The sequence below is a fragment of the Hylobates moloch genome, unplaced genomic scaffold, assembly GCF_009828535.3.
Source record: "Hylobates moloch isolate HMO894 unplaced genomic scaffold, HMol_V3 SCAFFOLD_9, whole genome shotgun sequence".
Taxonomy (NCBI): Eukaryota; Metazoa; Chordata; class Mammalia; order Primates; family Hylobatidae; genus Hylobates; species Hylobates moloch.
The window spans coordinates 25953869-25981356 of NW_026652284.1; the positions used below are offsets into that span (position 1 = coordinate 25953869).

Below are 27488 nucleotides of genomic sequence, written 5' to 3' on the forward strand. Positions count from 1 at the left end.
TCTTTGAGAAAATAACCAAGAATGAACACACTTGCAAATGAACATGCTGGCTGAGTTTCACACATTTGCGTAGTTCTGCAGATGTTAACAACTCTGCATGTATAGAAAACAACCATACATTCAGTCACTGTTAGAAACCAAGTAGGTGGAGCCTTCTCTACACAGCTGCTAGATCTCATTTAGAAACAGAGTTAAAGCAGAGAATTATTTTTTTTGAGATGGAGTCTCGCTCTGTTGCCCAGGCTGGAATGCAGTTGTGCGATCTCGGCTCACTGCAAGCTCTGCCTCCCGGGTTCACACCATTCTCCTGCCTCAGCCTCCTGAGTAGCTGGGACTACAGGCGCCCGCCACCACGCCCGGCTAATTTTTTGTATTTTTAGCAGAGATGGGGTTTCACCGAATTAGCCAGGATGGTCTCGATCTCCTGACCTTGTGATCCACCCGCCTTGGCCTCCCAAAGTGCTGGGATTACAGGCATGAGCCACCGCGCCTGGCCAGAGAATTCTTATTTGGATGTTACATCTCACTAACTTTATCTCAAAATTGGTTCTTTTATTCAAGATGTAGATTACTTTCAGGAGTTGTCAAAAACATCTTTGAACTAGTTTCTTTTTCTGTAAGAAACAGCCAATCAAGTTGGCCAAAAAATGACCATAGGCTTTTGGAAAGTCTGATCTTGAGGCCAAATGGGTAACTAGCTATTCGATTCAGTTACATGATCACACACTGCCAAAGAGCCAACATTAAAGTCCATTCTATAATCCTTTTAAATGGCAACACTAGATTTAGATGCTTTACAGACTGTTTTTTTCAGTCTTCACAACAAACCCAGGGGAAATAACGTTGTTTGCTTTTTGTAAATGAGGAAATGGAGGTTCTCAGAGTTGACATAGCCTGCTCAAGATTCTAACTAAAAAGTGGGAAAGACAGAATTCAAATCCACGTTTCACTATGTTACACTGCCTCAGATGATGAAGTAGTCATTATACTGCTCAGAAAGAAAAATGAGAATATTTTTACAAGTTACTACGATAGAACTGTTTTATTAAACATATGAATGTAGTTATTTTGTTCAAAACGCAGTAACACTTCTTCCTTTCCTCTGCCCCTGGAGGCACTACCGCAGAACTTCATGTTCACAGAAACACACGTCATGACGAGTGTGTCAAAAAGTCATGACAAGCAGGAAAGTGCAATTCTGAAAGTAATGCCACACAACCAAAGTGGGAAATGAAAACAGGCAGAGGCCAGCAGGTTTCTCGGCTAGGGATCTGCCTACAAGGCCCGGGTCCTGCTCGTCTTTCAGCAGCAAACATTTTAAGAAGAGAAACTCCCGAGCGCTATATAAGTACTCTCCTAGTAGCATCCTTTCAATTCCATCTATCTTGATGTAACGAGCTTATTTGTAACTTCCTCAAGAAATCCCACCCTGGATTGCATCCCTGTCAATTGCCCATCTCCCTCTGAGCTTCAAACAAAACAAAATAAAACAGAAGAGCAGTAAGTTTCAAAAGGAAGTCAGAGGAGACCTTTGATAGATGAAACCTACTTCCTAGAAGCCCCCTGGCCAGACATATGCAGAGCTGGAGACAACAGATTGTGAAACTAGGTCCAGCTGTAAATTATCTCAGGTACCCAATTAGATCCAGTTATTCTGCATCTGTGGATTTAAAATGGTCATCATCCACAGTAGAATAGATGTGCCCCTCATTGCTCAGAAAATCCACAGCTTGCCTAGAAAGAAAGAAAGAAAAAAAAAAAGGTCATTTTCAGGCCAATTCAGAAGGAAACTGCCTTTTGGATATGGCCAAATATGCAAACTTCGCTTATCTCCCAACTGTCTACCTTAGCTAAGAATTCACAAGTATTTTGCACATAGAAAGCTCTTATAGGGAGAAATGCCAGTAAAATAACAAAACAGAGCTTATTCATGGAGACAATGGCTATTAGGGCTATCTTGGATCCCTCTCCCAAATTGTGCAAAGGAAAGACAACAGGGCCTCACTTAAATACAGTCTAAGCAGGAAAACAAGGATCTAAAGCTGTAGTCACACTTGCACACAAAATCTCCTAGTAGAAACCACTGTCTTTAAAAGTCTCCCTTTTCCAGCCACACACTGAAACCCCGTTGGTCCCCCTCTGGGAAGTAAAGTTGTAGGAAGCAAAGGAAACACTCTGAAACCTTCAAACCCTTCAAGGTCCTCAGGGTTAGTGTCAGTAACGTATTTAATAGCCACAATCTACAGAGCACCTAAGTAACAGCAGTTCTCTACCTCATCAGCATGCAACTCTGAGACAGGAATTATTATCCTAATTTTACAGGACAGGAAATGGAATCAGTCCTGAGCATTTCTTATCTAGCTAGGCCTGGCAGGTCAATTGATTTATAGTAACAAATAACTATCACAAGCACCAGAAGTCAGTTTGTTTGATTGGTTTACTATACACTGGAATCAGGAGGCTGCTTGTCTAAGCTGGAATCAGGATAAGGGTGTTGGAAGGACTGATTGTTTAATAAGGTACAGATAGCCTAATACACTCATGTCCACAATGGGGACAGTAACAGCAACAGGACTGTACACCTGAGGACCAGGAGCTAAGGACTTCCCTCCTCTAGTCTAAATCCCATAAGGAAATCAGGTCAACTTTTTGCTCAGAATTATTATATATCCCTCACATATAATGGTCCTTAGTGTTTGCTGAAATGAGTGATGTGATGGGTAGCACCATTTTGGCACATACTCTTTTTCCTATTTTTCCATAGCTGAACAATTTCCATTCTGCCAACAGGGTTGCAGTTAAGTTTTTTTTGTGTGTGTGTGACAGTCTCACTGTCATCCAGGATGGAGTGCAGTGGCACAATGATGGCTCACTGCAGCCTTGACTTTCTGGGCTCAAGCGATCCTCCCACCAGACATGCGCCACTGTGCCCGGCTAATTTGTTTTGTTTTTGTAGAGACAAGCGTTTCGCCATGTTGCCCAGGCTGGTCTTGAACTCCTGAGTTCCAGCAATCTGCCCACCTCAGCCTCCCAAAGTGCTAGGACTGCAGGCATGAGCTAGTGCCTGGCAAACTTCTACTTTTTTTTGAGATGGAATCTCGCTGTCACCCAGGCTGGAGTGCAGTGGTGCAATCGTGGCTCACTGCAACCTCTGCCTCCCGGATTCATGCGATTCTCTTGCCTTAGCCTCCGGAGTGGCCGGGATTACGGCTGCGTGCCACCACGCCCGGCTAATTTTTGTATTTTTAGTAGAAACGGGGTTTTCACCATGTTGGTCAGGCTGGTCTCGAACTCCTGACCTCAGATGATCCACCTGCCTTGGCCTCCCAAAGTGCTGAGATTACAGGCGTGAGCCACCATGCCTGGCCGCCAAGTGTTACTTTTTAAACTCACTTCTCACTATCAGGAAACCCCTGTGAGGTGAAATAGGTACAATGCCAGAGCCTGAGCTCATGAAGATCAAATACTTACTTGATTGAGGATACAGACATGTGTTTCAGCTGGTTCTTGAGATCCTGAAAGTTCAACCCTTCAGGTCTTGGACAAGCTTTAATCAAATTCAACACCTGAAGATTCAAATCAGATTTTAGCAATTATTTTGGATCAGCCTCCCTTTTGCAAACCTGAGTCCCTTTATAGAAAAGAAATGAACCAGGTACTTAAACAGTCGTAGCTCATTAAGGAAGTAACAAAATTTAAGACTGTCTGTGTTTTGTATTTCTGAAGCCACTCTGGTGGAGTTTACCTGGTTTTGGGCCACAGTGAGGCCATTTGCTGGCATGAAGCTATTCCCACCGAAGTTCCCGGCTTCACTCATTCCCGGATTGCTGATAGGTGCTCTCCCTGCTGAGGGCTGAATTAAGAAATAAGTTAACAATATTAGAAAATCCATCAAGTTAAACATTCTCTACTACTTCAAATAGATCTTTAAGCAGCTTACAAAAAACAATTTATAAACAGTTTCCCAGTAACACTGCTTACATTGGAAGGGACAGCTATTATCTAATGAGTATTTCACAGGAAGATAAAGTAACTCCCCGAAGCACATAAATATCAAAAAGAGAAAGATACTCTTGGCTCCTTTTGTTTGTGATGTGAGACGAACCAGAGAAAAGTAGCAGTAAGAAGAAAATTACCCAGAGTCTGCCATTTTGGTATCCGTGGGGCCCAATCACTCAAGCATTCACTGAGTGTCAATAGGCATGAAGCACCACAGGCAGAGAAAGAGACACAGTCCCTATCGTCCTCTCTTTCCTTCTTTTTTTTTAACCACCAAATTCTTAAAATGCTCTGCAATCACCATTTTCATTTCCTTTCTCCCCAGTCACTCCTCAGCCCACCGTATTTGGGTTGTCCCCCAGTACACCTCTGAAACTGTTTTCACCAAAGTCACCAAAGACTTTTCAACCAATTATCCAAGTCTCTTTCAGTCCTCCTAATACTTGACCTCTCAGAAGCAGACACTGCTGACCATACTCCTCTTGAAATGTGTTCCTCCCTGGGCTTCTTGACACCACATTCTTCTGGTTCTCCATCTGCCTCTCAAACTGAACCTTCTCAGTATCCCTCATTAGCCTCTTCTGTCTCCCAAAAAGCTGACAGTGTCCCCAGGATTTCATCCCAGACCACCTCCTGGGCCACAAACCCTCGTTGCCAGCCGGATTGCTAACCGGATGCCAACATGGTGAAACCCTGCCTGTACTAAAAATACAAAAATTAGCCGGGTGTGGTGGTGCGTACCTGTAATCCCAGATACTGGGGAGGCTGAGGCAAGAGAATCGCTTGAACCCGAGAGGCGGAGGCTGCAGTGAGCCGAGATCACGCCACTGCACTCCAGCCTGGGTGACACAGTGAGACACTGTCTCGAAAAAAAGGGCCAAGCACGGTGGCGCATGCCTGTAATCCCAGCACTTTGAAAGGAGGCTGAGATGGGCAGATCACGAGGTCAGGAGATCGAGATCATCCTGGCTAACACGGTGAAACCCCTTCTCTACTAAAAATACAAAAAATTAGCTGGGTGTGGTGGCGGGCGCCTGTGGTCCCAGCTACTCGGGAGGCTGAGGCAGGAGAATGGCGTGAACCCGGGAGGCACAGCTTGCAGTGAGCCGAGATCACACCACTGCACTCCAGCCTGGGCGAAAGAGCGAGACTTTGTCTTAAAAAAATAAACAAAAACAAAAAACCCAAATAAAATTTTAAAAATTTGAGTAAAGTAATCCTTACTATGGCCTCCAAAGCCCCACATAATCTGGGCCCTGCCTCCTTGCCTACAACCCTCTCCCTCTCCCCTGCCATTCGCTTCACTCCAGACACTGGCCTTGCTGGTTTCAGAGATGTCATGCTTACTCCACACTCCCGGCTCTTGCACATCCTAGTCCCTCTGGTTTAGAATGTTCTTCCTCATCTAAAATTTTACCATTCTTGTTCCCTCCATCACCCTCTTCCCCTGTTTTGCTTTATTTACTTCAGAGCACCTATATAACTACTTAAAATTATACATATATTTTTGTTTATTGCTTGTTTCTCCCAAGAATGTAAGTATATAGTGTTCACTGCTATACTCGAATGGGGACTAGAATGATTGGGACTATCAAATCAAAGTAGGCGCAATAAATATTTTTCTTTTTTTTTTTTTTGAGACAAGGTTGCTCTGTTGTCCAGGCTGCAGTGAGTGGCATGATCGCAGCTCAATGCAGCCTTGACCTCCTGGGCTTAAGTGATCTCCCAACCTCAGCCTCCCAAGTAGCCCATCTAATTCTTTAATTTTTTTTGTAGAGACAGGGTCTCCCTATGTTGCCCAGGGTGGTGTCTTGAACTGGGATCAAGTGATGCCCCCACACCAGCCTCCCAAAGTGCTGGGATTTCAGGCCATGAACCACCACACCTGGCCCTGAGGGCTTTCTAATACTAGAGTGAACAAACCTTTTGCGTGGTCCTAGATGGACTTACCAAAGTGAATTCACACAATAGAAAATACTGTGGAGAAATTTCAATATGAACCAAGAAATATAATTTCAGGGAAGAAATAATAATACATAATTTTTCCTACTTAGCCAGTAAGTTGGAAGAAAGACATCAAAATGCTGTCCTGAAGGGGACTACTCTCTGAATATGCACTGACAGTCCTGGAGCTAAGAGCTATATAAGAGCTTAGAGCCTATAATTACATGTCTACACCTGAGGGTTGTCACAGGCTCAGCTGTCCAGGCCAGTGGAGTCAGAGGAACTCCTAATTCTGAGAGAAACATGAGTGTTTCATCTGGAATAAAATACAATGACGAAGCTAATGGAGAAAGTGTTCTGAGGACTTAGGGATGTCTTTCTCTGGCTCAGCCTTCAAAATATCAAGGAAATCAAAGCTGGAACACAAAAGTAGCCTGTGTTCTTCCAGGGAAGAGAAAAAGCTAGGAAAGTGAGGCTACTCACCTGGCTGTTGGCTTTGCTTAGTACCATGTGTGCATTGATCACTTCCAGAATATGTGTGGTGAACTCATTCATATCCTCCAGGGGCATGATCTTAAAGGCTACCAGGCTCTTTTTATTCTATTAAAATGAAGAAAAAAAATGTGAATAAAATGTGAACATACGTTAATTTCAGGTCAATACTGTGGCTCTTTCCTTGGTTATATTAATATTTCACCAATATGAGAAAAATGTTATATACTCTCAGAGGTATTCCAAATATGGTCAAACATGAGGAGAAAAAAAACTAAAACTAATAGCTAAGGGACATTAATAATTTTCCCAAGGTTGCATAACCAAGCAAAATCTAGACTCCTGACTCCGAATCTATTGTTCTCCTTTCTCCAACTAATGAACGCCACAGATAGCAATTGTAGAAGGAGATTCTGTTCTTTACCATTCTGTTAATTTCATGTTAAGGTTAAAAAAAAAAGAAAGAAAAGTTATTTCCTTTTGAAGAGAGTAAGAAATAACTTCCCATTAAACAGGGAGACTTAAGTATTTTAACTATCCAAAAGCCATGACATGAATCTAGAAACTGCTTCATGCAAAAACACTTTAACTGCTATTTTATTCTGACTTTACCTGAAAAGATCTCAGGTGGCCTGCCACTTTCACATATGTTTCTGGAGGAACCACAGTGTTTTCACTGCTGGCATCCTAACATAAAATACAAACAGGTCATTAAGGTTTTAGTGATGCTGGTGAAAGCCTCTTTAACATTTCTATATTATGTATAGAAAGAGAAAGTTATGAAGTAGAAGAGTTAAAGGATCCTAAAATGGCATTAAGTAGTTTGCCCTGCCTTTTACAACTTATTTTGTAAAACCAGGAATTAGAATAAAAATATCTCTAAAGGTAATTCTCAGTTCCAAAGTTCTGTAGCACATCATAAAAAAGCAAACAACTATAAATTATGACACTCTTGTTCAAGCTCTTAGGCACACAATTTTCTTTCTTTTTTTTTTTTTTTTGGAGAGGGAGTCTCGCCTCTGTCGCCCAGGCTGGAGTGCAGTGGCACGATCTTGGCTCACTGCAACCTCCGCCTCCCAAGGGAGGGTTTGAGTAATTCTCCTGCCTCAACTTCCCCAGTAGCTGGGATTACAGGCACCCACCACTACGTCCGGCAGGCACACAATTTTCTGGTGGATATACTTAATGGCAAAGCAATTCTACTTTTAGGAATTTAAGTAATTAAGAACATGCATTAAGATTTAGATTTATCATAGTATAGAATATTAAAAATTTTAAAACAACCTAAATATCCAACATAAAGTACACATTTCTATATAATAGGATACTCCACATTGTTGCACATGATAACATAGAATTCTATTTACTGCCTGGAAAAACAAGTCATGATACATGGAAAAAAGCTGATTTCCCATCTGGGACAATACACACTAAACTGTTTATAATGGTTGACTAGAATAATTAAAAACGATTTTAATATTTATCAGTTTCCTAGAATATGCACACATTATGAGAAAAATACATTAGCTGATTTTTTTTTTTTTTTTTTTTTTGAGACAAAGTGTCTTGCTCTGTCACCCAGGCTGGAGTGCAGTGGCACGATCTCGGCTCATTACAACCTCTGCCTCACAAGTTCAAGTGATTCTCCTGCCTCAGCCTCCCGAGTAGCTGGGACTATAGGTGCCTGCCACCACACCCGGTTAATTTTTTTGTATCTTTAGTAGAGACGGGGTTTCCCCATGTTGGCCAGGATGGTCTCGATCTTCTGACCTCATGATCCACCCATCTCGGCCTCCCAAAGTGCTGGGATTACAGGCGTGAGCCACCGTGCCCGGCCCATTAGCTGATTTTTAAAGTTCTTTTCTGACTACATAAAATGTATTACTTAAAAAAAATTGAAAATATATCGGGGTATGTGGGCTCACACCTGTTATCCTAGCACTTTAGCAGGACAAGGCAGGAGGATCCTTCGAGCTCAGGAGTTTGAAACCAGCCTGGGCAACATAATGAGACCTTGTCTCTAAAAACAAACAAAAGACTAGAAAATATATGCTTAAAAATAGCCGGGCACGGTGGCTCACGCCTGTAATCCCAGCACTTTGGGAGGCCGAGGCGGGCGGATCACAAGGTCAAGAGATCGAGACCATCCTGGCTAACACAGTGAAACCCCGTCTCTACTAAAAATACAAAAAATTAGCCGGGCGAGATGGCGGGCGCCTGTAGTCCCAGCTACTGGGGAGGCTGAGGCAGGAGAAGGGCGTGAACCCCAGGGGGCGGAGACTGCAGTGAGCCGAGATCGCGCCACTGCACTCCAGCCGGGGCGACAGCGAGACTCTGTCTCAAAAAAAAAAAAAAAAAAGAAAAAAAAAAATAAAAACTCTGGCCAGGTGCAGTGACTCACACCTGTAATCCTAGCATTTTGGGAGGCCAAGGCGAGCAAGTCACTTGAGGTTAGGAGTTCGAGACCAGCCTGGCCAACATGGTGAACCCCTGCCTCTATTAACAATACAAAAAAAAAGGGTGGGCACAGTGGCTCACGCCTATAATCCCAGCACTTTGGGAGGCTGAGGCGGGCGGATCACGAGGTCAGGAGTTTGAGACCAGCCTGGCTAACAGGGAAACCCTGTCTCTACTAAAAATGCAAAAATTAGCCAGGTGTGGTGGTGGGTGCCTGTAGTCCCAGCTACTCGGGAGGCTGAGGCAGGAGAATCACTTGAACCCGGGAGGCGGAGGTTGCAGTGAGAGACTGTGTCACTGCACTCCAGGCTGGACAACAGGGCACGACTCTATCTCAAAAAAAAAAAAACAAAAAAAACCAAAAAAAACCCCCACACAAACAAAACAATTGTATTCCCATATATAACATTTTGAATCCACTTGAGAAAAGATCTCTATTTCAACTCCTTTTATCAAAATATATTCCATGTAGATCACAGGTCTAATTATAATAAAAGAAACCACAGAAATAATACAAACAAGCCGGGCGCGGTGGCTCACGCTTGTAATCCCAGCACTTTGGGAGGCCGAGGCGGGCGGATCACGAGGTCAGGAGATCGAGACCATGGTGAAACCCCGTCTCTACTAAAAATAGTGGGGGCCTGTAGTCCCAGTATCGAGAGGCCGAGGCAGAGAATGGATGAACCGGAGGTGAGTTGCAGTGAGCCGAGTCGGCCATGGCGAGACTCCGTCTCAAAAAAAAAAAAGAAATAATACAAACAATTTTTTTCTTTTTTTTGAGACGGAGTCTCACTCTGTCGCCCAGGCTGGAGTGCAGTGGCGGGATCTTGGCTCATTGCAAGCTCCGCCTTCTGGGTTCACACCATTCTCCTGCCTCGGCCTCCCTAGTAGCTGGGACTACAGGCACCCGCCACCATGCCCGGCTAATTTTTTGTATTTTTAGTAGAGACAGGGTTTCACCGTTAGCCAGGATGGTCTCAATCTCCTGACCTCGTGATCCACCTGCCTCGACCTCCCAAAGTGCTGAGATTACAGGCGTGAGCCACAGTGCCCGGCTTTTGTATTTTTAACAGACAGGGTTTTGCCACATTGACCAGGGGAGTCTTGAACTCCTGACTTCAGGTGATCCACCCACCTCGGCCTCCCAAAGTGTTGAGATTACAGGCGTCAGCCACCGAACCCAGCTGAGATTTATTTACTTGGTTTTTTGATAAGGCCTCGCTTTATCATCCAGGACGGACTACAACGGTGGGATCTCGGCTCACTGCAGCCTGTGCCTCCTGGGTTCAAGTGATTCTCCTGCCTCAGCCTCCTGAGTAGCTAGGATTACAGGCATGTGCCACTGTGCCCGGCTAGTTTTTGCATTTTTAGTAGAGACGGGGTTTTACCATATTGGCCAGGCTGGTCTCAAACTCCTGGCCTCCAGTGATCCACCTGCCTCAGTCTCCCAAAGTGCTGAGATTACAGGCGTGAGCCACCACACCTGGCCAACAGCTCTTTTTTAATCTGAAGTATTTATTGGGTGGCTGCTTAAGATTTTTTTTTTTTTTTTTTGAGACAAGGTCTCGCTCTGTCACCAAGGCTGGAGTGCAATGGCACCATCTGGGCTCACTGCTACCTCCACCTTCAGTGGGGCAAGTAATAGCAGATGTGGTGGAAATAGCAGGAGAAATGGAATTAGAAATGGAGCGTAAAGATACAACTGAATTGCTGTAACTTTATGGTAAAACTTGAGTGGATGAGAAGTTGCTTCCTTTTTTTTTTTGATACTGAGCCTCAACTCTGTTACCCAGGCTGGAGGGCAGTGGCACAATTTTGGCTCACTGCAACCTCCATCTCTCAGGTTCAAGTGATTCTCCTGCCTCACCCTCCCGATTAGCCGGGATTACAGGCATGTACCACTATGCCCAGCTAAATTTTTTATTTTTAGTAGAGACGAGGTTTCACCATGCTGGCCAGGGTGGTCTCAAACTCCTGACCTCAAATGATCTATCTGCCCGCCTGGGCCTCTCAAAGGAGTTGCTTCTCATGGATGAGCAAATAAACTGGTTTCTTGAGATGGAATCTCCTCTTAGTGAAGATGCTGTGAACATTGTGAAAATGACAATAAAGGATTTAGACTACTCCGTAAGTTTAGTTGAGAAAGCAGTAGCCGGGTTTGAGATTGAATCCAATTTTCAAAGAAATTATACTGTAAGTAAAATGCTATCAAACAGCATGATATAATATAGAGAAATCTTTTGTGAAAAGGAGACTTAGTTACTTAGGCAAACTTTGTTGTCTTATTTCAAGAAATTGCCACAGCCAGCTCAACCTTCAGCCAACTACCACCCTCCTCAGTCAGCAGCCATGAACACTGAGGCAAGATTGTCCACTAGCAAAAACATTATGAATCGCTGAGGGTTCGCATAACTGATTATTACGATTCGTTAGCCATAAAGTTTTCTTTTTTTTTTTTTTTTTTGAGAGACAGTTTCGCTCCTGTTGCCCAGGCTGGAGTGCGAAGGCACATCTCAGCTCACTGCAACCTCCACCTCCCAGGTTCAAGCGATTCTCCTGCCTCAGCCTCCCAAGTAGCTGGCATTACAGGTGCCCACAACCATGCCTGGCTAATTTTTGTATTTTTAGTAGAGACGGGGCTTCACCACATTGGCCAGGCTGGTCTTGAACTCCTGACCTCAGGTGATCCTCCCACCTCGGCCTCCCAAAGTGCTGGGATTATAGACGTGAGCCACCGCGCCCAGCCACCATAAAGTATTTTTTAACTAAAACAAACAAACAAACAAAAAAACAAACTTTGGGACTAGTAGAAGCTTCTGAAAGGTAAACTAGAAAAAACTGCACAATTTATTTTTCAAAATTATTTCTTTTTGAGATAGGGTCTTCCCATGCTGCCCAGGCTGGTCTTGAAATCCTGGCCTCAAGTGATCTTCCTGCCTAAGCCTCCTGAAGTGCTGAAGTTACAGATGTGAGCCACTGTGCCTGGCCGCATTATAAGAGGTCACTATAATAATTTTCAAGTTCTTGCAAACAAAAACACTCTTAGGGGAAGGGCAATCAAAGAGAAAATTTACAAAAACCCCACAAATTGACATTAAACATAGTAAAAAAAAAAAAAAAAATCTGGCTAAAACCAAAGAAATACACATAAAAAAAAGATAAAATTTTCACTGAAAAGACATTTTTTTCTGAGATGGAATATTGCTCTGATGCCCAGGCTAGAGGGTAGTGACGCAATCTTGACTCACTGCAACCTCCGTCTCCCAGGCTCAAGCAATTCTCCTGCCTCAGCCTCCCAAACAGCTGGGACTACAGGCACGTGCTACCATGCCCGGCTAATTTTTGTATTTTTATTTTTTATTATTTTTACGTATTCTTTTTTTTTTTTGAGACAGAGTCTTGCTCTGTTGCCCAGGCTGGAGTGCACTAGTGTGAAGATCTCCGCTTACTGCAACCTCTGCCTCCTGGGTTCAAGCGAGTCTTGTGCCTCAGCCTCCCGAGTAGCTGGGACTACAGGTGTGCACCACCATGCCAGACTAATTTTTTTTATTTTTAGTAGAGACGGGGTTATACCATGTTGGCCAGGCTGGTCTCAAACTCCTGACCTCAGGTGATGCACTCATCTTGGCCTCCCCAAAGTCCTGGGATTACAGGCATGAGCCACCGCACCTAGTCAATAAGACTTTTTTTTTTTTTTTTTTTGAGACGAAGTCTCGCTCTGTCGCCCAGGCTGGAGTGCAGTGGCGCAGTCTCGGCTCACTGCAAGCTCCGCCTCCTGGGTTCACGCCATTCTCCCGCCTCAGCCTCTCCCAGTAGCTGGGACTACAGGCGCCCACCACTACGCCCGGCTAATTTTTTTGTATTTTTTTAGTAGAGACGGGGTTTCACCGTGGTCTCGATCTCCTGACCTCGTGATCCGCCCGCCTCGGCCTCCCAAAGTGCTGGGATTACAAGCGTGAGCCACCGCGCCCGGCCAATAAGACTATTTTTTAAAACAACTATCATACTGGCAAAAATTTAAGACAAAAACCCATTGTTAGAAAGGGCATGGAGGATAGGCACAGTGGCTCACACCTGTAATCCCAGCACTTTGGGAGGCTAAGGTGGGAGGATTGCTTGAACCCAGGAGTTTGAGACCAGCCTGGGCAACAGAGTGAGATCCCATTTCTTAAAAAAAAAAAAAAAAAAAAAAAAAAAGTTAAGGGTATGGAAACTAACTGGGCACTCTCATGCATGACTAAGTGTAAACTGGTACCTTTAGAGAGGACAGTACAAAAATGCAAAAACTAAGATGTTAAAAAAATGTCAAGTGTGTATTTCCCCCCAGAAAACCTACTTTTAGGAATACATCTTATGATTATTTTTTTGAGATGGAGTTTTGCTCTTGCTGCCCAGGCTGAATGCAATGGCATGATCTTGGCTCACTGCAGTCTCTGCCTCCCGGGTTCAACTGATTCTCCTGACTCAGCCTCCCGAGTAGCTGGTATTATAGATGCACGCCACAACACCCGGCTAATTTTGTATTTTTAGTAGAGATGGGGTTTCACCATGTTGGCCGGGCTGATCTTGAACTCCTGACATTAGGTGATCCACCTGCCTTGGCCTCCCAAAGTGGTGGAATTACAGGTGTGAGCCACGACGCCTGGCCTTATGATTATTTTATAATCATGAAGAAATGTATGCAAAGATACTCACTGGGGCATTGTGTATAACAGCAAATGACTGAAAAGAAGTTAAATGTTGTTCCCTGACTGGGTCTCCTGTTAAGTAAGGGATGATGTATTCTTATAATGGAATCGGTGGTCATTTAAAATGATAGATGTAAATCTTTACAGATAACATTAAAAAATCAGTTCCTGGCTGGGTCATGGTGGCTCAAGCCTGTAATCCCAGCACTTTGGGAGGCTGAGGCAGGATCACCTGAGGTCAAAAGTTCGAGACCAGCCTGGCCAACATGTGGAAACCCCGTCTCTACTAAAAATACAAAAATCAGTTAGGTGTGGTGGTGCACGCCTATAGTCCCAGCTACTAGAGAGGCTGAGGCAGGAGAATCGCTTGAACCCGAGAAGCAGAGGTTGCAGTGAGCCAAGATTACGCCAATGCATTCCAGCCTGGATGACATGAGTGAGACTCAGTCTCAAAAAAAAAAAAAACAAACAAAAAAACACAAAATCAGCTCCTCACCAGGCATGGTGGCATCAGCCTGTAGTTCCAGCTACTTGGGAGGTTAAGGCCAAAGGATCGCCTGAGCCCAGGTTTGAGGCCAGCCTAGGCAGCAAGCCAAGACCCTGTCTCTATTTAAAAAAAAAAAAGGCCGATGGCTCATGCCTATAATCCCAGCACTTTGGGAGGCCGAGGCGGGTGGATCACCTGAGGTTGGGAGTTCGAGACCACCCTGACCAACATGGAGAAACCCTGTCTCTACTAAAAATACAAAATTAACCAGGTGTGGTGGCACACGCCTGTAATCCCAGCTACTCTGGAGGCTGAGGCAGGAGAATTGCTTGAACCTGGGAGGCGGAGGTTGCAGTGAGCTGGAGATTGTGCCACTGCACTCCAGCCTGGCCAACAAGAGCACAACCCCATCTCAAAAAAAAAAAAAAAAAAAAAAAATCTGTTCCACAACATAATTTTGAGTGAAAAGACCACATTACTGAACAGTTGCATAGCATATTATCCCTTTTACAGTAAAAGAGGTATGTGGACGGGCCGGGCGCGGTGGCTCACGCTTGTAATCCCAGCACTTTGGGAGGCCGAGGTGGGCGGATCACGAGGTCAGGAGATCGAGACCATGGTGAAACCCCGTCTCTACTAAAAATACAAAAAATTAGCCGGGCGTGGTGGCGGGCGCCTGTAGTCCCAGCTACTCGGAGAGGCTGAGGCAGGAGAATGGCGTGAACCCGGGAGGCGGAGCTTGCAGTGAGCCGAGATCGCGCCACTGCACTCCAGCCTGGGTAACAGAGCGAGACTCCGTCTCAAAAAAAAAGGTATGTGGACATCTGTATGTACATATATGCAGAGACAGATGTCTGAAAGGATATTTTCCAAAATGTGTAGTAATAGTAGTTCTTTAAGAGACATGAGATGTCAGGTGTTTTTTTAAATTTATAAGCAAGCATAGTGCATTTTGTATGAACATGTAGTATTAGGTATTCATAGTATCTACCTCCCTGCTTGATGGCAGGGACTGTGTCTACTTCATTCTTTTTATACCTGTAACCAAGCACAGTCTAGTTCAGAATTGGTACTCCAACAATAACTGCTGAATCAATTATCCTTTATTTTTCTGAGAAGGAAAAAATTAAAAAATTACATAACTACCAAGTTATTTCTCTATAGATAACTTGTGGTTTTTGAAGGAAAACCGTCTTTTTTTTTTTTTTTTTGAGTCAGTCTCGCTCTGCTGCCCAGAGCAACAGAGCAGTGCGCAATCTGCTGGAGTGCAGTGGCGCAATCTTGGCTCACTGCAACCTCTGCCTCCTAGGTTCAAGCAATTTTTCTGTCTCAGCTTCTGGGTAGCTGGGATTACAGGCACCCGGCTCATTTTTGTATCATTAGTAGAGACGGAGTTTCACCACGTTGGCCAGGCTGGTTTCAAACTTCTGACTTCAGGTGACCTGCCCACACTGGCCTCCCAAAGTGCTGGGATTACGGGCGTGAGTCACCATGCCCAGCCTAAAACAGCCTTTATTATCCAAATTTTCTGTAATGAATGTATTTCAAAAACAAAATACAAAACACTAAGAGGCCTTCTGCACAATTGAAAAATAAAAGGATAAAAAGTATATACTGTATTTCAGTCTATTTTATCCATGTTTATAAAGACATTTATATATATGCTGCTTTGTAAAAATTGGGTCAAATCCTGCATACCACATTGGAATATGCTTTTCTCAACAATTTATGGCAAACACTTCTTTGTGACAATACACGCTTTTCTATATCATTTGTAGTATGCTATAAATGTGTCATGGTTTACTTAATAATCCTTTATTGCTAGTATTTTGAGATTGCTTTATTTTTATTTATTTTGAGACACAGTCTTGCTCTGTCGCCCAGGCTGGAGTGCAGTGGCATGATCTCGGCTCACTGCAACCTCCGCCTCCCAGGTTCAAGCAATTCTCCTGCTTCAGCCTCCTGAGTAGCTGGGATTATAAGTGTGCACAACCACGCCTGGCTAATTTTTGCATTTTTAGGAGACAGAGTTTCACCATGTTGGCCTGGCTGGATTCGAACTCCTGACCTCAGGTGATCTGCCTGCCTTGGCTTCCTAAAGTGCTGGGATTACAGGCGTGAGCCACTTCACTGGCCTAAATCTTTGTACATGTCTTTAATTCTTTCCTTGATGTAAACTCCTAAGCTGTGGAGTTCTGCTAGGTCACTATTGTTTTTTTTTTTGTTTTTTTGTTTTTTGAGACGGAGTCTCACTCTGTCACCCAGGCTGGAGTACAGTGGCGTGATCCTGGCTGACTGCAAGCTCCGCCTCCCGACTTCATGCCATTCTCCTGCCTCAGCCTCCCGAGTAGCTGGGACTACAAGCGCCTGCCACCACACCCGGCTAATTTTTTGTATTTTTAGTAGAGACGGGGTTTTACCGTGTTAGCCAGGATGGTCTTGATCTCCTGACCTCATGATCCGCCCACCTCGGCCTCCCAAAGTGCTGGGATTACAGGTGTGAGCCACCGCGCCCGGCATTAGGTCACCATTTTTATGATTGATGCTTTCGATACAAGCTGATGTTTGAGAAAGGTTATATACCAACTTATACTCACACTATAAGCCTAGTTTCTTAGGCTAACAAATCACTCAATATTTATTAAGTGCCTACTACTAAGCTAGGGCACTGAGTGGTAGGTGCTGCTCTTACTAGAACTGGACGTTGTCATTCTTTGTTTTCTCTGCAAACTTAAGCTAAAAATGATATCTCAATGTTTATTAAGCCTGCTTTAGTTACTGCCACTACCATTTCTACTGTCTTCTATGAATTATCTGTGCATGTTGTTTGCTCATCTTTCTAAGGTGCAGTGGTTTTCTGGTTTTATAAGAGCTTTTTGGCTGGGCGTGGTGGCTCATGCCTGTAATCCCAGCACTTTGGGAGGCCAAAGTGGGCAGATGACTTGAAGTCAGGAGTTTTGAGACCAGCTTGGCTAACATGGTAAAACCCTGTCTCCAGTAAAAACACAAAAATTAGGCATGATGCCACAAACTTGTAATCTCAGCTACTCAGGAAGGTGAGGCGGGAGGGTTGCCTGAACCGAAAAGGTGGAAGGTTGTAGTGAGCTGAGATTGAGCCACTGCACTCCAGCCTTGGTAACAAAGTGAGACTCTGTCTCAAAAAAAAAAAAAAAAAAAAACAACAACCAGAAACAACAGCAACAACAACAACCAACAAAACTCAAAACCAGAAACAACAAAAAAGAGCTTTTTTGTTGTTGTTGAGACAGTCTCACTGTGTTGCCCATGCTGGAGTGCAGTGGCACAATCTCAGTTCACTGCAACCCCTGCCTCCTGGTTCAAGCAATTCTCTTGCCTCAGCCTCCCAAGCAGTTGGAATTACAGGCACCCACCACCACGCCTGGCTAATTTTTTATATTTTTTAGTAGAAATGGGTTTCACCATGTTGGCTTGGCTGGTCTCGAACTCTTGACTTCTAGTGATCCGCCCGCCTTGGTCTCCCAAAGTGCTGGGATTACAGGCGTGAGCCACCATGCCAAGCCAAAAAGGAGCTTTATATTAATTAAAAATTTAAATGTTTGTAATATGTTGCAAATATTTTCCACATTCATTTAAACAATATTTATTCCAGGACCACTATGTGACTAGCACTGCTCTAGGTGCTAAGGCTACAGTGGTGACCAAGATAAAAATCTTTGTTCTAGGCCGGGCGTGAGGGCTCACACCTGTAATCCGATCACTTTGAGAGGCGGAGGAGGGTGGATCACCTGAGGTCAGGCGTTTGAGACTAGCCTGGCCAACATGGGGAAACCCCATCTCTATTAAAAATACAAAAAATTAGCCGGGCGTGGTGGCAGGTGCCTGTAATCCCAGCTACTTGGGAGGCTGAGGCACAGGATCACTTGAGCCCGGGATGCGGACGTTGTAGTGAGCCGAGATTCCAGCACTGCACTGCCCGGGCAACAGAGTGAGACTCTGTCTCAAAAAAAACTTTGTTCTAATAGAACTTAACATTCTACTATCTCCTGTCACTTGACTTTTAATTCTGTTTTTGGTATATTGGTAAGGTATATAATCAAATCTATTAACCTTTCACTTTAGAGTACCTGTCTTTGATGTCTTTTTGTATTATTTTTATAAGAAAAAACTTTAAAAAGACTAAAAAAGTTCAACATCTCCACAGTTCCAAAGTAACCCCATCATGATTCAAAAACAGCCACTTACATCTGTGTCAACCCACTGGCGAACATCCATGGGTGCAGCTGTCATGTCATCTATTTTGTAAACAATGTTGGTTGGAGCCTTCTCTGCATGTCTGATGATCCCCACAATAGTGACCTAGGTTAGAAGAAACAAAGAAAAAAAAAAAAGGTCCGGTTTCCCCTGAAACCAAGGCTACATTTTTGTATTTTTTAATGAAGTCTTATTTCATTCTTTATTATGAGTAAGTGATTCTTTCACAAATTATTTGACATACCTGTGAAATCTCAACATTCCCAATTCTGAACACTTCATCAACCAAAGTGGCAGAAAGCAGCTGAGATATAGTACAGGGCACAATGTGCTGGGCTCGGGCTCTCTGAAAAGAAAAAGCAAAATTCACTTAAGAAAGTCATAACTACTACTCATTCAACACCTGCCGTGTGCCATGTACTTTAAATATATTAGAACATTGAATTTCAAAACAAATCTCATTATCCTTGCTTCAGAGAGATGGAAACCAAGGTCATATAGCAAATCAATACACTTTCAGATCCAAACCCAGGTTTGTCTAACTCCAGAGCTCCTGCTGAATAGATACATGTGTTGCCCTGAGAATTCACCAAAATGAGTAGGTTAGAGTGGGGGACAGGATAAGGAAGAATGACCTGCTGCTGCCAGAACAGACCTTCAGGAGGAAACCCCAGCTTTAGGGTGTCGACAGGCTGGTCCTGCTGTTCAGGTCACTGACAAAATGAGATGGTATTGGGAAAAGGTTTGAGAAATGACTAATGGAGACAGGACTTTGGAATTGCTTGTAGGTCTTGTGATGAACTGTAAAAGGTAGAAGAATAGCTTCTTGTAGGACAGGTTTTTTGACAATCAAATGGAGCTCCTGGGGAAATGGAGTAAGAGCTTGGCCATGTTGGACATCTTTTTAAATTTTTTTTCTTTTTTTGAGACAGAGTTTCACTCCTGTTGCCCAGCCTGGCGTGCAATGGCGTGATCTCAGCTCACTGCAACCTCCGTCTCCTGGACTCAAGCGATTCTCCTGGCTCAGCTTCCTGAGTAGCTGGGACTATATGTGCCAGCATTTTGCATTTTTAGTAGAGATGGGGTTTCACCATGTTGGCCAGGCTGGTCTGGAACTCTTGACCTCAGGTGATCTGCCCGCCTCAGCTTCCCAAAGTGCTGGGATTACAGGTGTGAGCCACCGCCCTCGGCCAAATTTTGTTTTGAGATGGGGTCTTGTTGTGTCACTCAGGCTGGAGTGCAGTGGCATTATAGCTCACTGCAGCCTCAAACTCATGGGCTCAAGCAATCTTCCTGCTAGTCTCCTGAGTAGCTGGGACTACAGGCACACCACCACACCCAGTCAATTAAAAAAACTTTTTTTTTTTTTTTTTTTTGCAGAGACGGGATTTTGTTGTGTTGCCCAGGCTGGTCTTAAACTCTTAGTCTCAAGTGATCCTCCCACCTTAGCCTCCCAGTGTTAGGATTACACGCATAAGCCACTGTGCTGGACTCATGTTGGATGTCTTAGGGGGAAGAGGCATGATAGGGTAGACAGAATAGTATCTAGTGAGTACACTCAAATCATATCTTTTTTTTGAGATGGAGTCTCACTCTGTTGCCCAGGCTGGAGTGTGGTGGCGCCATCTCGGCTCACTACAACCTCCATCTCCTGGGTTCAAGCAATTCTCCTGTCTCAGCCCCCCGAGTAGCTGGGATTACAGGTGCACGCCACCACGCCCAGCTAATTTTTGTATTTTTTTCTAGAGATGGGGTTTTGCCATGTTAGCCAGGCTGGTCTCAAACTCCTGACCTCAGGCAATCTGCCCACCTCGGCTTCTCAAAGTGTTGGGATTACAGGTGTGAGCCACCGCGCTAGGCCCAAATCATATCTTAAACCAGCCAGACAACAGTGTAAACTTATTTTTGCCTACCAGTGGCAAGAGGTAGTCTGGGTAACATAAAGATGAATACAATGGGACAGGATTTACCCTCAACATATTCCTAATCTAGGGGAGCTACAAAGGTAAACAATAAACCTGATCTTGATACACTGTAAAATGAAACATGCCATGTGGGACCTCAGAAAAGCTTACTGGCAAAAGAGGGAGGCTTTAGGCTGAACTCTGAAGCACGAGAATTTCAACAGTGAAAAAGTAGCAGGTAACAGACTGAGGGCAAGTATGTACTCCCAGTCTCCTAGAGGGAATATGGACAAGGCACAAAAACGATGAGAGCTCTTCCTGTCAGAAGCCAAGAGGAAGTGGACCAATACCTGTACTACATGGAAGACTTAGAACACAGCAGACTCTTGGCCTTCATGGATTTAGCAGTCGCAACTCTGACCTGAACATCCACGATACTGCCAATATTTCACTTTGCTGAAGCATGATTTTGAATGGTGAGTATTGCCACAACAGGATAAAGTAAGCTCAGTCAACCGCTGGCACATATGCCACAAAAGGCAGCAGCCAAGCTTCAGGGTTAAGATTGTGGCTCTATTCTCAAGAGCAGTTGCTCGGCCAAGCGTGGTGGCTAACGCCTGGAATCCCAAGGCCGAGGCAGGCAGATCATTTGAGGTCAGGAGTTTGAGATCTGGCCAACATGGCAAAACCCCATCTCTACTAAAAATTAAAAAAAAAAATTAGCTGGGTGTGGTGGCACATGCCTGTAATCCCAGCTACTGGGGAGGCTGAGGCAGGAGAATCACTTGAACTCGGGAGGCAGAGGGTGCGGTGAGCCGAGACCATGCCACTGCACTCCAGCCTGGGAAAGAGACTCTCCTCAAAAAGAGAGAAAAAAAAAAGAGCGGTTGCTGTTGGTCACATGTATTAACTCATTTGTACCTCGGTTTCCTCATCTGCAAAACCAGGAATGATATTATAAAAATTAACTACACGGTAAAGGACTCAGAATACTACCCAGCACATAGCACTCAGTAACAAATGTTAGCTATTATTATATTAGCTACTGTTCCTCATTCTTTACATCTGCAATAGCTTTTAATAACAATGTTGACAAGATCAACTGTTTTTCAATTTTACTTTATGGTATTTTATAGGTAAAGTTACATGCTATGTTAATATTTATAGTCTTAAAATGTGCAGGGGTCCCAGGATTTACCTCTCACAAACTACTATATTTCTGTTTTTACCTATCACAGCTGAGATTTTCACTGTATCTTCAGCATAAGAAAACTTAAGAACCAGTAAGGTAAAGTAGCAAGAACGTAAGGTTTGGAGCCAGACAGTCCTATAGACCCATGCTCAAATCCCAGCTCCAAAGTCCTGGACACATGACCACCTTTTCTGAAAACTGAGGATATATACCTCTCAAGTTGTAAATGAGACACATAACATATATGAAGTGCTAATACCAATCTCTGCATGTAGTAGATGTTTGACAAATATTATTACCTCTCAGATAAAAATGTTACATATAGGTAACAGTTGAGATGTTAACAATGCCTTCAAATTCATCTCAAATCAACTATTTATTTTTTATTGAGCACATATTTTATGTAGGAATCGATCACAAGGAATTCCTAGTCTGCTCCAGAGAGGTTCACAAAGTGTCAATAAAAATATGCTTAATTTTGAAAAAAAAAAAAAAAAAAAATTTTTTTTTTTCAAACTAAAAAAATTTTCATAGCTGACTATGAACCACAGACTACTCTGACAGTACTTCAGGAAAGTACCATTATTACAGATTAAAATTGGGTCACTATTTGAAACTTCACATGGTTCAATCACATTGAACAAATATATAATTAACAGGAAACATTTTGGATAGAGTTTTTTATCACCCAGGGATGGTGCTGCACACCTGTAATCCTAGCTACTTGGGAGGCTGAGGTGGGAGGATCCCTTGACCCCTGGAGTTAAGAGTCTGTGGTAAGCTATGACTGCACCACTGCACTCCAGCGGGGGTGAAAGTGAGACTGTCTCAATTCTAAAAGAAAAAAAGAATAGGGCATTTACCTAACTTTTAACTGTGGAAAATACTAGATTTAAAAACAAAACAAGGCCAGGCGCACTGGCTCACGCCTGTAATCCCAACACTTTGAGAGGCCAAGAAGAGCGGATCGTCTGACGTCAGGAGTTTGAGACCAGCCTGACCAACGTGGCAAAACCCCGTCTCCACTGAAAATACAAAAATTGGCCAGGAATGGTGGCATGCGCCTGTAGTCCCAGCTACTCGGGAGGCTGAGGCAGGAGAATCGCTCGAACCCAGGAGGTGGAGGTTGCAGTGAGCTGAGATTGTTCCACTGCACTCCAGCCTGGGCAACAGAGAAAGACTGTCTCAAAAAATAAAAATAAATAAAAACACAAAGACTGTCCAGGTGTGGCGGCTCATGCCTGTAATACCAGCACCATGGGAGGCAGGGGTGGGAGGACTGCTTTAACCCAAGAGTTTGAGACCAGCCTGGGCAACATAGTGACACCCCGTCTCCACAAAAAGAAAAAAAAAATCCAGAGACTGGGATTGAGTCTCCAACTTACAAGCATTATTCTCTGAAAAGCTATCTTAATACCCAGCTTTTAGGAATTCTGAGATAAAAATTTTAACCACCAAAATGGAGAAAAATAGTTAAGCTTGGGAAGAAAAGATGAGAACCTATCATCTACCTTGTTTTCTCCTTCACGACCTCAAGGAAATCAAAATAGAGAATTAAAGTCCCTTGAGATCTTCTAGGAAAGAGAAAACTACAACAGGAAGAAGCTGCTGCTCATCAGATGTTGGATTTGTTCAGCATCATGTGCGTACTGCCTGATTCTAGTTCCTTACTAGCTATGTAAGCTTAGGCAGTCCCTTAATATACCTGAGTCTCTGTTGTATGCTGGAATAAACAATAAATTCCTTACAGAATTATATAAAATAATTTATATGAAAGTTATAAAGCGGCTGGGCATGGTGGCTCGTGCCTGTAATCCCAGCACTTTGGGAAGCCGAGGCGGGCGGATCATGAGGTCAGGAGATCAAGACCATCCTGGCTAACATGGTACAACCTGGTCTCTACTAAAAAAATATAAAAAATTAGCCGGGCGTGGTGGCGGGCGCCTGTAGTCCCAGCTACTCGGGAGGCTGAGGCAGGAGAATGGCGTGAACCTGGGAGGCGGAGGTTACAGTGAGCCGAGATCGCGCCACTGCACTCCAGCCTGGGCGACAGAGTGAGACTCCGTCTCAAAAAAAAAAAAAAAAAGTTATAAAACAATGTCCAAATATACCAGAATATCAATGAGTTTTTAAACTTGCTTACACTGAATCTTAACACATCTGAGTGACTCCTAAAGAGAAGTCAAACTAACCCCACATTTACAGAATGAAATTGCAGTTGTTAAATGCAAACTCAGCTGGGAGTGGTGGCTCACACCTGTAATCTCAGCACTTTGGGAGGCTGAGGCGGGTGGATTATTTGAGGCTAGGAGTCTGAGACCAGCCTGGCCAACATGGCCAAACCCCGCCACTAAAAAAAAGAAAACACAAAAATTAGCCTGACACCACAGCGCACATAGGTAGTACAAGCTGCTAGAGAGGCTGAGGTGGGATGATCACTTGAGGCATGGAGGTCCAAGCTGCAGTGAGCTGTGATCACGTGCCACTGCTCTCCAGCCTGGCAGAGACCCTGTCTCAAAGAAAAAAAAAAAAAAGGCAAACTCATTTCAGAGTGACCAATGAACATTTAGACAGCTTTCTATAGATCGTTTTCCTACACACTGCCTTACTCATCAATTCTCAGAACCACCCTGTTACATGAGTACTACCAGTATCAGCAGATGAGAAAAACCAAGGGCCACAGCCTTCAAGATGCTTTCCTGAAGTCACAATGCCAGTTAAAAGGCAAAATGGATTCTGGAGCCCCCATGTTCTGGTTCCGTAGCCTGTATTCTTTGTATATAATATTAAGTCTCACAATGACATTTTAAGGTATGTTAGCCCCTCTTCAAAGGGGCAAAACTGACTCCCAAGCCAGTTAAGAAACGTGTCCAGTGACACCCTACAAGTAAAGCAGCACGGCAATGGCAGAACACACGTCTATGGCTTCAAAGACCACATTTCTTTTTTTGAGACAGAGTCTACTCTTGCTCTATCGCCCAGGCTGGAGTGCAGTGGCACCATCTTGGCTCACTGCAATTTCTGTCTCCTGAGTTCAAGCGATTCCCCTGCCTCGGCCTCCCTAGTAGCTGGGATTACAGGCGCCCGCCACCACGCCTGGCTAGTTTTTGTATTTTTAGTAGAGACGAGGTTTCACCATGTTGGCCAGGAACTCCTGATCTCAGGTGATCCACCCGCCTCAGCCTCCCAAAGTGCCGGGATTACGGGCATGAGCCACCGCGGCCAGCCCAAAGACCACACTTCCGATATCGCCTCATCTCATTTAAAAACGACTTTGGGCCAGGCTCGGTGGCTCACGCCTGTAATCCCAACACTTTGGGAGGCCGAGGCGGGCGGATCACCTGAGGTCGGGAGTTGGAGACCAGCCTGACCAACATGGAGAAACCCTGTCTCTACTAAAAACACAAAATTAGCCGGGCGTGGTGGTGCATGCCTGTAATTCCAGCTACTCGGGAGGCTGAAGCAGGAGAATCGCTTGAACCTGGGAGGTGGAGGTTGCGGGGAGCCAAGATCGCACCATTGCACTCCAGCCTGGGCGACAGAGCAAGATTCCATCTCAAAAAACAAACAAACAAAAACAAACAAACAAAAGAATATAAAAGAGACTATTAATACAAGTTCAGGCCACGAGCAGTGGCTCATACCTGTTACCCCAGCACTTTGAGAGGCCAAGGTGGGAGGATCGCTTGAGCTCAGGAGTTCGAGACCAGCCTGGGCAACATGGTGAGACCCCATCTCTATTTTAAAAAATAAAAATAAATAATAAAAAAAAAACAAGTTGAGAGCGTTCACACAAGACTGATTCATTAGCGACACTGATCAATTTCAAAATAAGGCCAACGAGGGGAAAAGCCCGGGAAACAGGAGGTGCAAAATTTGGCAAGATTTCATTTCTGAAACTTACAGCACTCAATTATAAGAGATGCGGATAATAATAGATCATTATCCCATCAGTTCATGTTGAAATCTTCCTTCAAAGCATAAAGTTTCTGTCATAGATGACTCAGGGACTTTAGGACAGGATAAAACAAAACTAAATACTCCTTTCAACCTACTGATTTCTTTTCGGCCTGAGAAGGTGCGGGCGATCCAAAGCCCCCCGGGGACTGCGTGTAGCCGCCGGCTCCCCCGTAGGAGGAGCTGCCATAGCTTTCGAATCCACCTGCTTTGAACGACAGGATTAGTGCCTGTGCCACGTCCCACGACTCCGAGAAACCCGCAGGCTCCCCGAGGCTTCGCCCCTCCAAACACTGCCTGAGTCTCCCTGATCTTCCTCGCCGCCTTCCTGAGACCCCCAAACGCCCCAGCTCCGCTCCCGCCCTTCCTCTCCCGCTACCACACGCCTCTCGGACCCCAGGCTCGCCCTCTTGCTAACACCTCCTGCGATTCTCTTCCTCTTCCACCCCGCACCCCCATCATTACTGTTCCACATCTTGGTCACGATTCTCTGCAAAGAGGCCGAGAAGGTTCGGGTCTGGGGGAATCGCGGAAAACCACAGAACGCGACCGCCACTGCGCCGCTCTGGCTACTTTTCTCTGGCGCCACAAACTCCTTCCCGCGAATGGCGGAGCCAGTCAGCTCCCGGGGTGCTTCTCGCTTCAGCCAATCGGTGCTCACGAATGCTACGCTTGTTCCTGTCTTCTCTGCCCATGCTCCAGAAAACGCGTACTGCGCTCCCAGTTGGCTCCAGAAGCCTCCGCGGCCATCTTTACGAAGGGCAAAACCCTCCGCCCTAGCGGAAGCAAGGAGCTGGCAAGACGGTGTAGCAAGAAATCAACCAATCAGAACAATACTACCGCGGCTCAGCGCCGTGTGATCCCACTGTCGTCAAGTGCGCGACTTCTGACGTCACTTCCTTTGTTCGGCGTGCTCAGGTTCCCGCCAAACTATCACCAATCAGACGACGCCTTCATCTAAAGGGCTGTAGTGGAGTTTTGGCTTCGGTGTTTCCCACCCGCGGTCGCGCGGGAATTGCGCACCTCAGGGACTCACAGCACTAGCCTCACAGCACCGCGTGGAGTTGCTTATTGTTTTACATAGGAAGTCACATTCTCTTCGTGTAATGCCACCAATGGTGCCGATTCTCCCCAGTAGAGCTGTGAGAAACCTACGCCGTCTTGCCCATGACAGACTTGTGAAAGATCTGAGGGTGGTGCCCCTCGTCCCCCACCTGTCCCCACCCCAGTCTCATCCAGGCTTGGCCTCCCCAGTCATTTTGACCATTTTTCATAATTCTTCATATAACGTGCTGATCTGTTCCTCCCATAGGGAGTGGAACATTTTGTCAGTTCCTTCCTCAAAATATTAATGCATTGTTAGAATTTTATGTTCATTTATGTATTTAAGAAAAATTAGCAGGTGCTGTAGCTCATGCCTGTAAACCCAGCAAATGGGGTCTGAGGCGGGAGGACCGCTTGAGGCTGGAAGTTTGAGAGCAGCCTGGGCAACATAATGAGACCCTCTCTCAAAAAATATTTTTAAAAATTAGTCTGGTGTGGTAGCAAGCGCCTGGTGTCCCAGCTACTGGGGTGGCTAAGGTGGGAGGATCACCTGGGCCTGGGGTGTCCAGGCTGCAGTGAGCTGTGATGCCACCACTGCACTCTAGCCTAGGTGGCAGAGACAGACTGCAACTCAAAAAAAAAAGAATTGTTTATGCCTTCTTTGTTCCTTGTTCCTGGCCCTGTGCTGCCACTGGGATTCAATGGTTACGTAAGACAGACATGGCCTTTGGGCTCCAGGACTGTGTGTTTTTTCTTCTCTTCTTTTTACTTTTTTTTGTGTGTGTGAAAAACAGGGTTTCACTCTGTCGCCCAGGCTGGAGTGCAATGGCGAGATCTCTGGGATTACAGGCCCAACTCTCTCCTCCTTCCTTCTTTTTTTCTCCACTTCTCCTCCTCCTCTCTCTCCCTTCCTCCTCCTCTCGCCGCCAGACTCCGTCTCAAAAAAAAAAAAAAAATACAGTTAGAACAGGAACTGCTCAACCAATTACCCAGCCACAGCCTCTTCAGTTCCTCCCTACTACTAGTTACCAGTTCCTAAGCGTAGCCCCTTACAGCTTTTCACCAAGACTTCTGCTAGGGTTTAAATGCTT

General features: G+C 44.8%; 1 protein-coding gene across 1 annotated transcript; it reads right to left on the minus strand.

Moving 5' to 3' along the window:
• Positions 1-1013: 1013 nt before the first annotated feature.
• On the minus strand, positions 1014-26160 carry RPA2 (replication protein A2). The gene is given in 10 exon segments (XM_032759485.2): positions 1014-1734; positions 3472-3566; positions 3746-3853; positions 6427-6543; positions 7048-7122; positions 18292-18405; positions 18545-18646; positions 25452-25558; positions 25819-25981; positions 25983-26160. Coding segments are annotated over 10 exon segments (1032 nt in total). The 5' UTR covers positions 26049-26160; the 3' UTR covers positions 1014-1649.
• Between the last annotated feature and the right edge of the window lie 1328 nt (positions 26161-27488).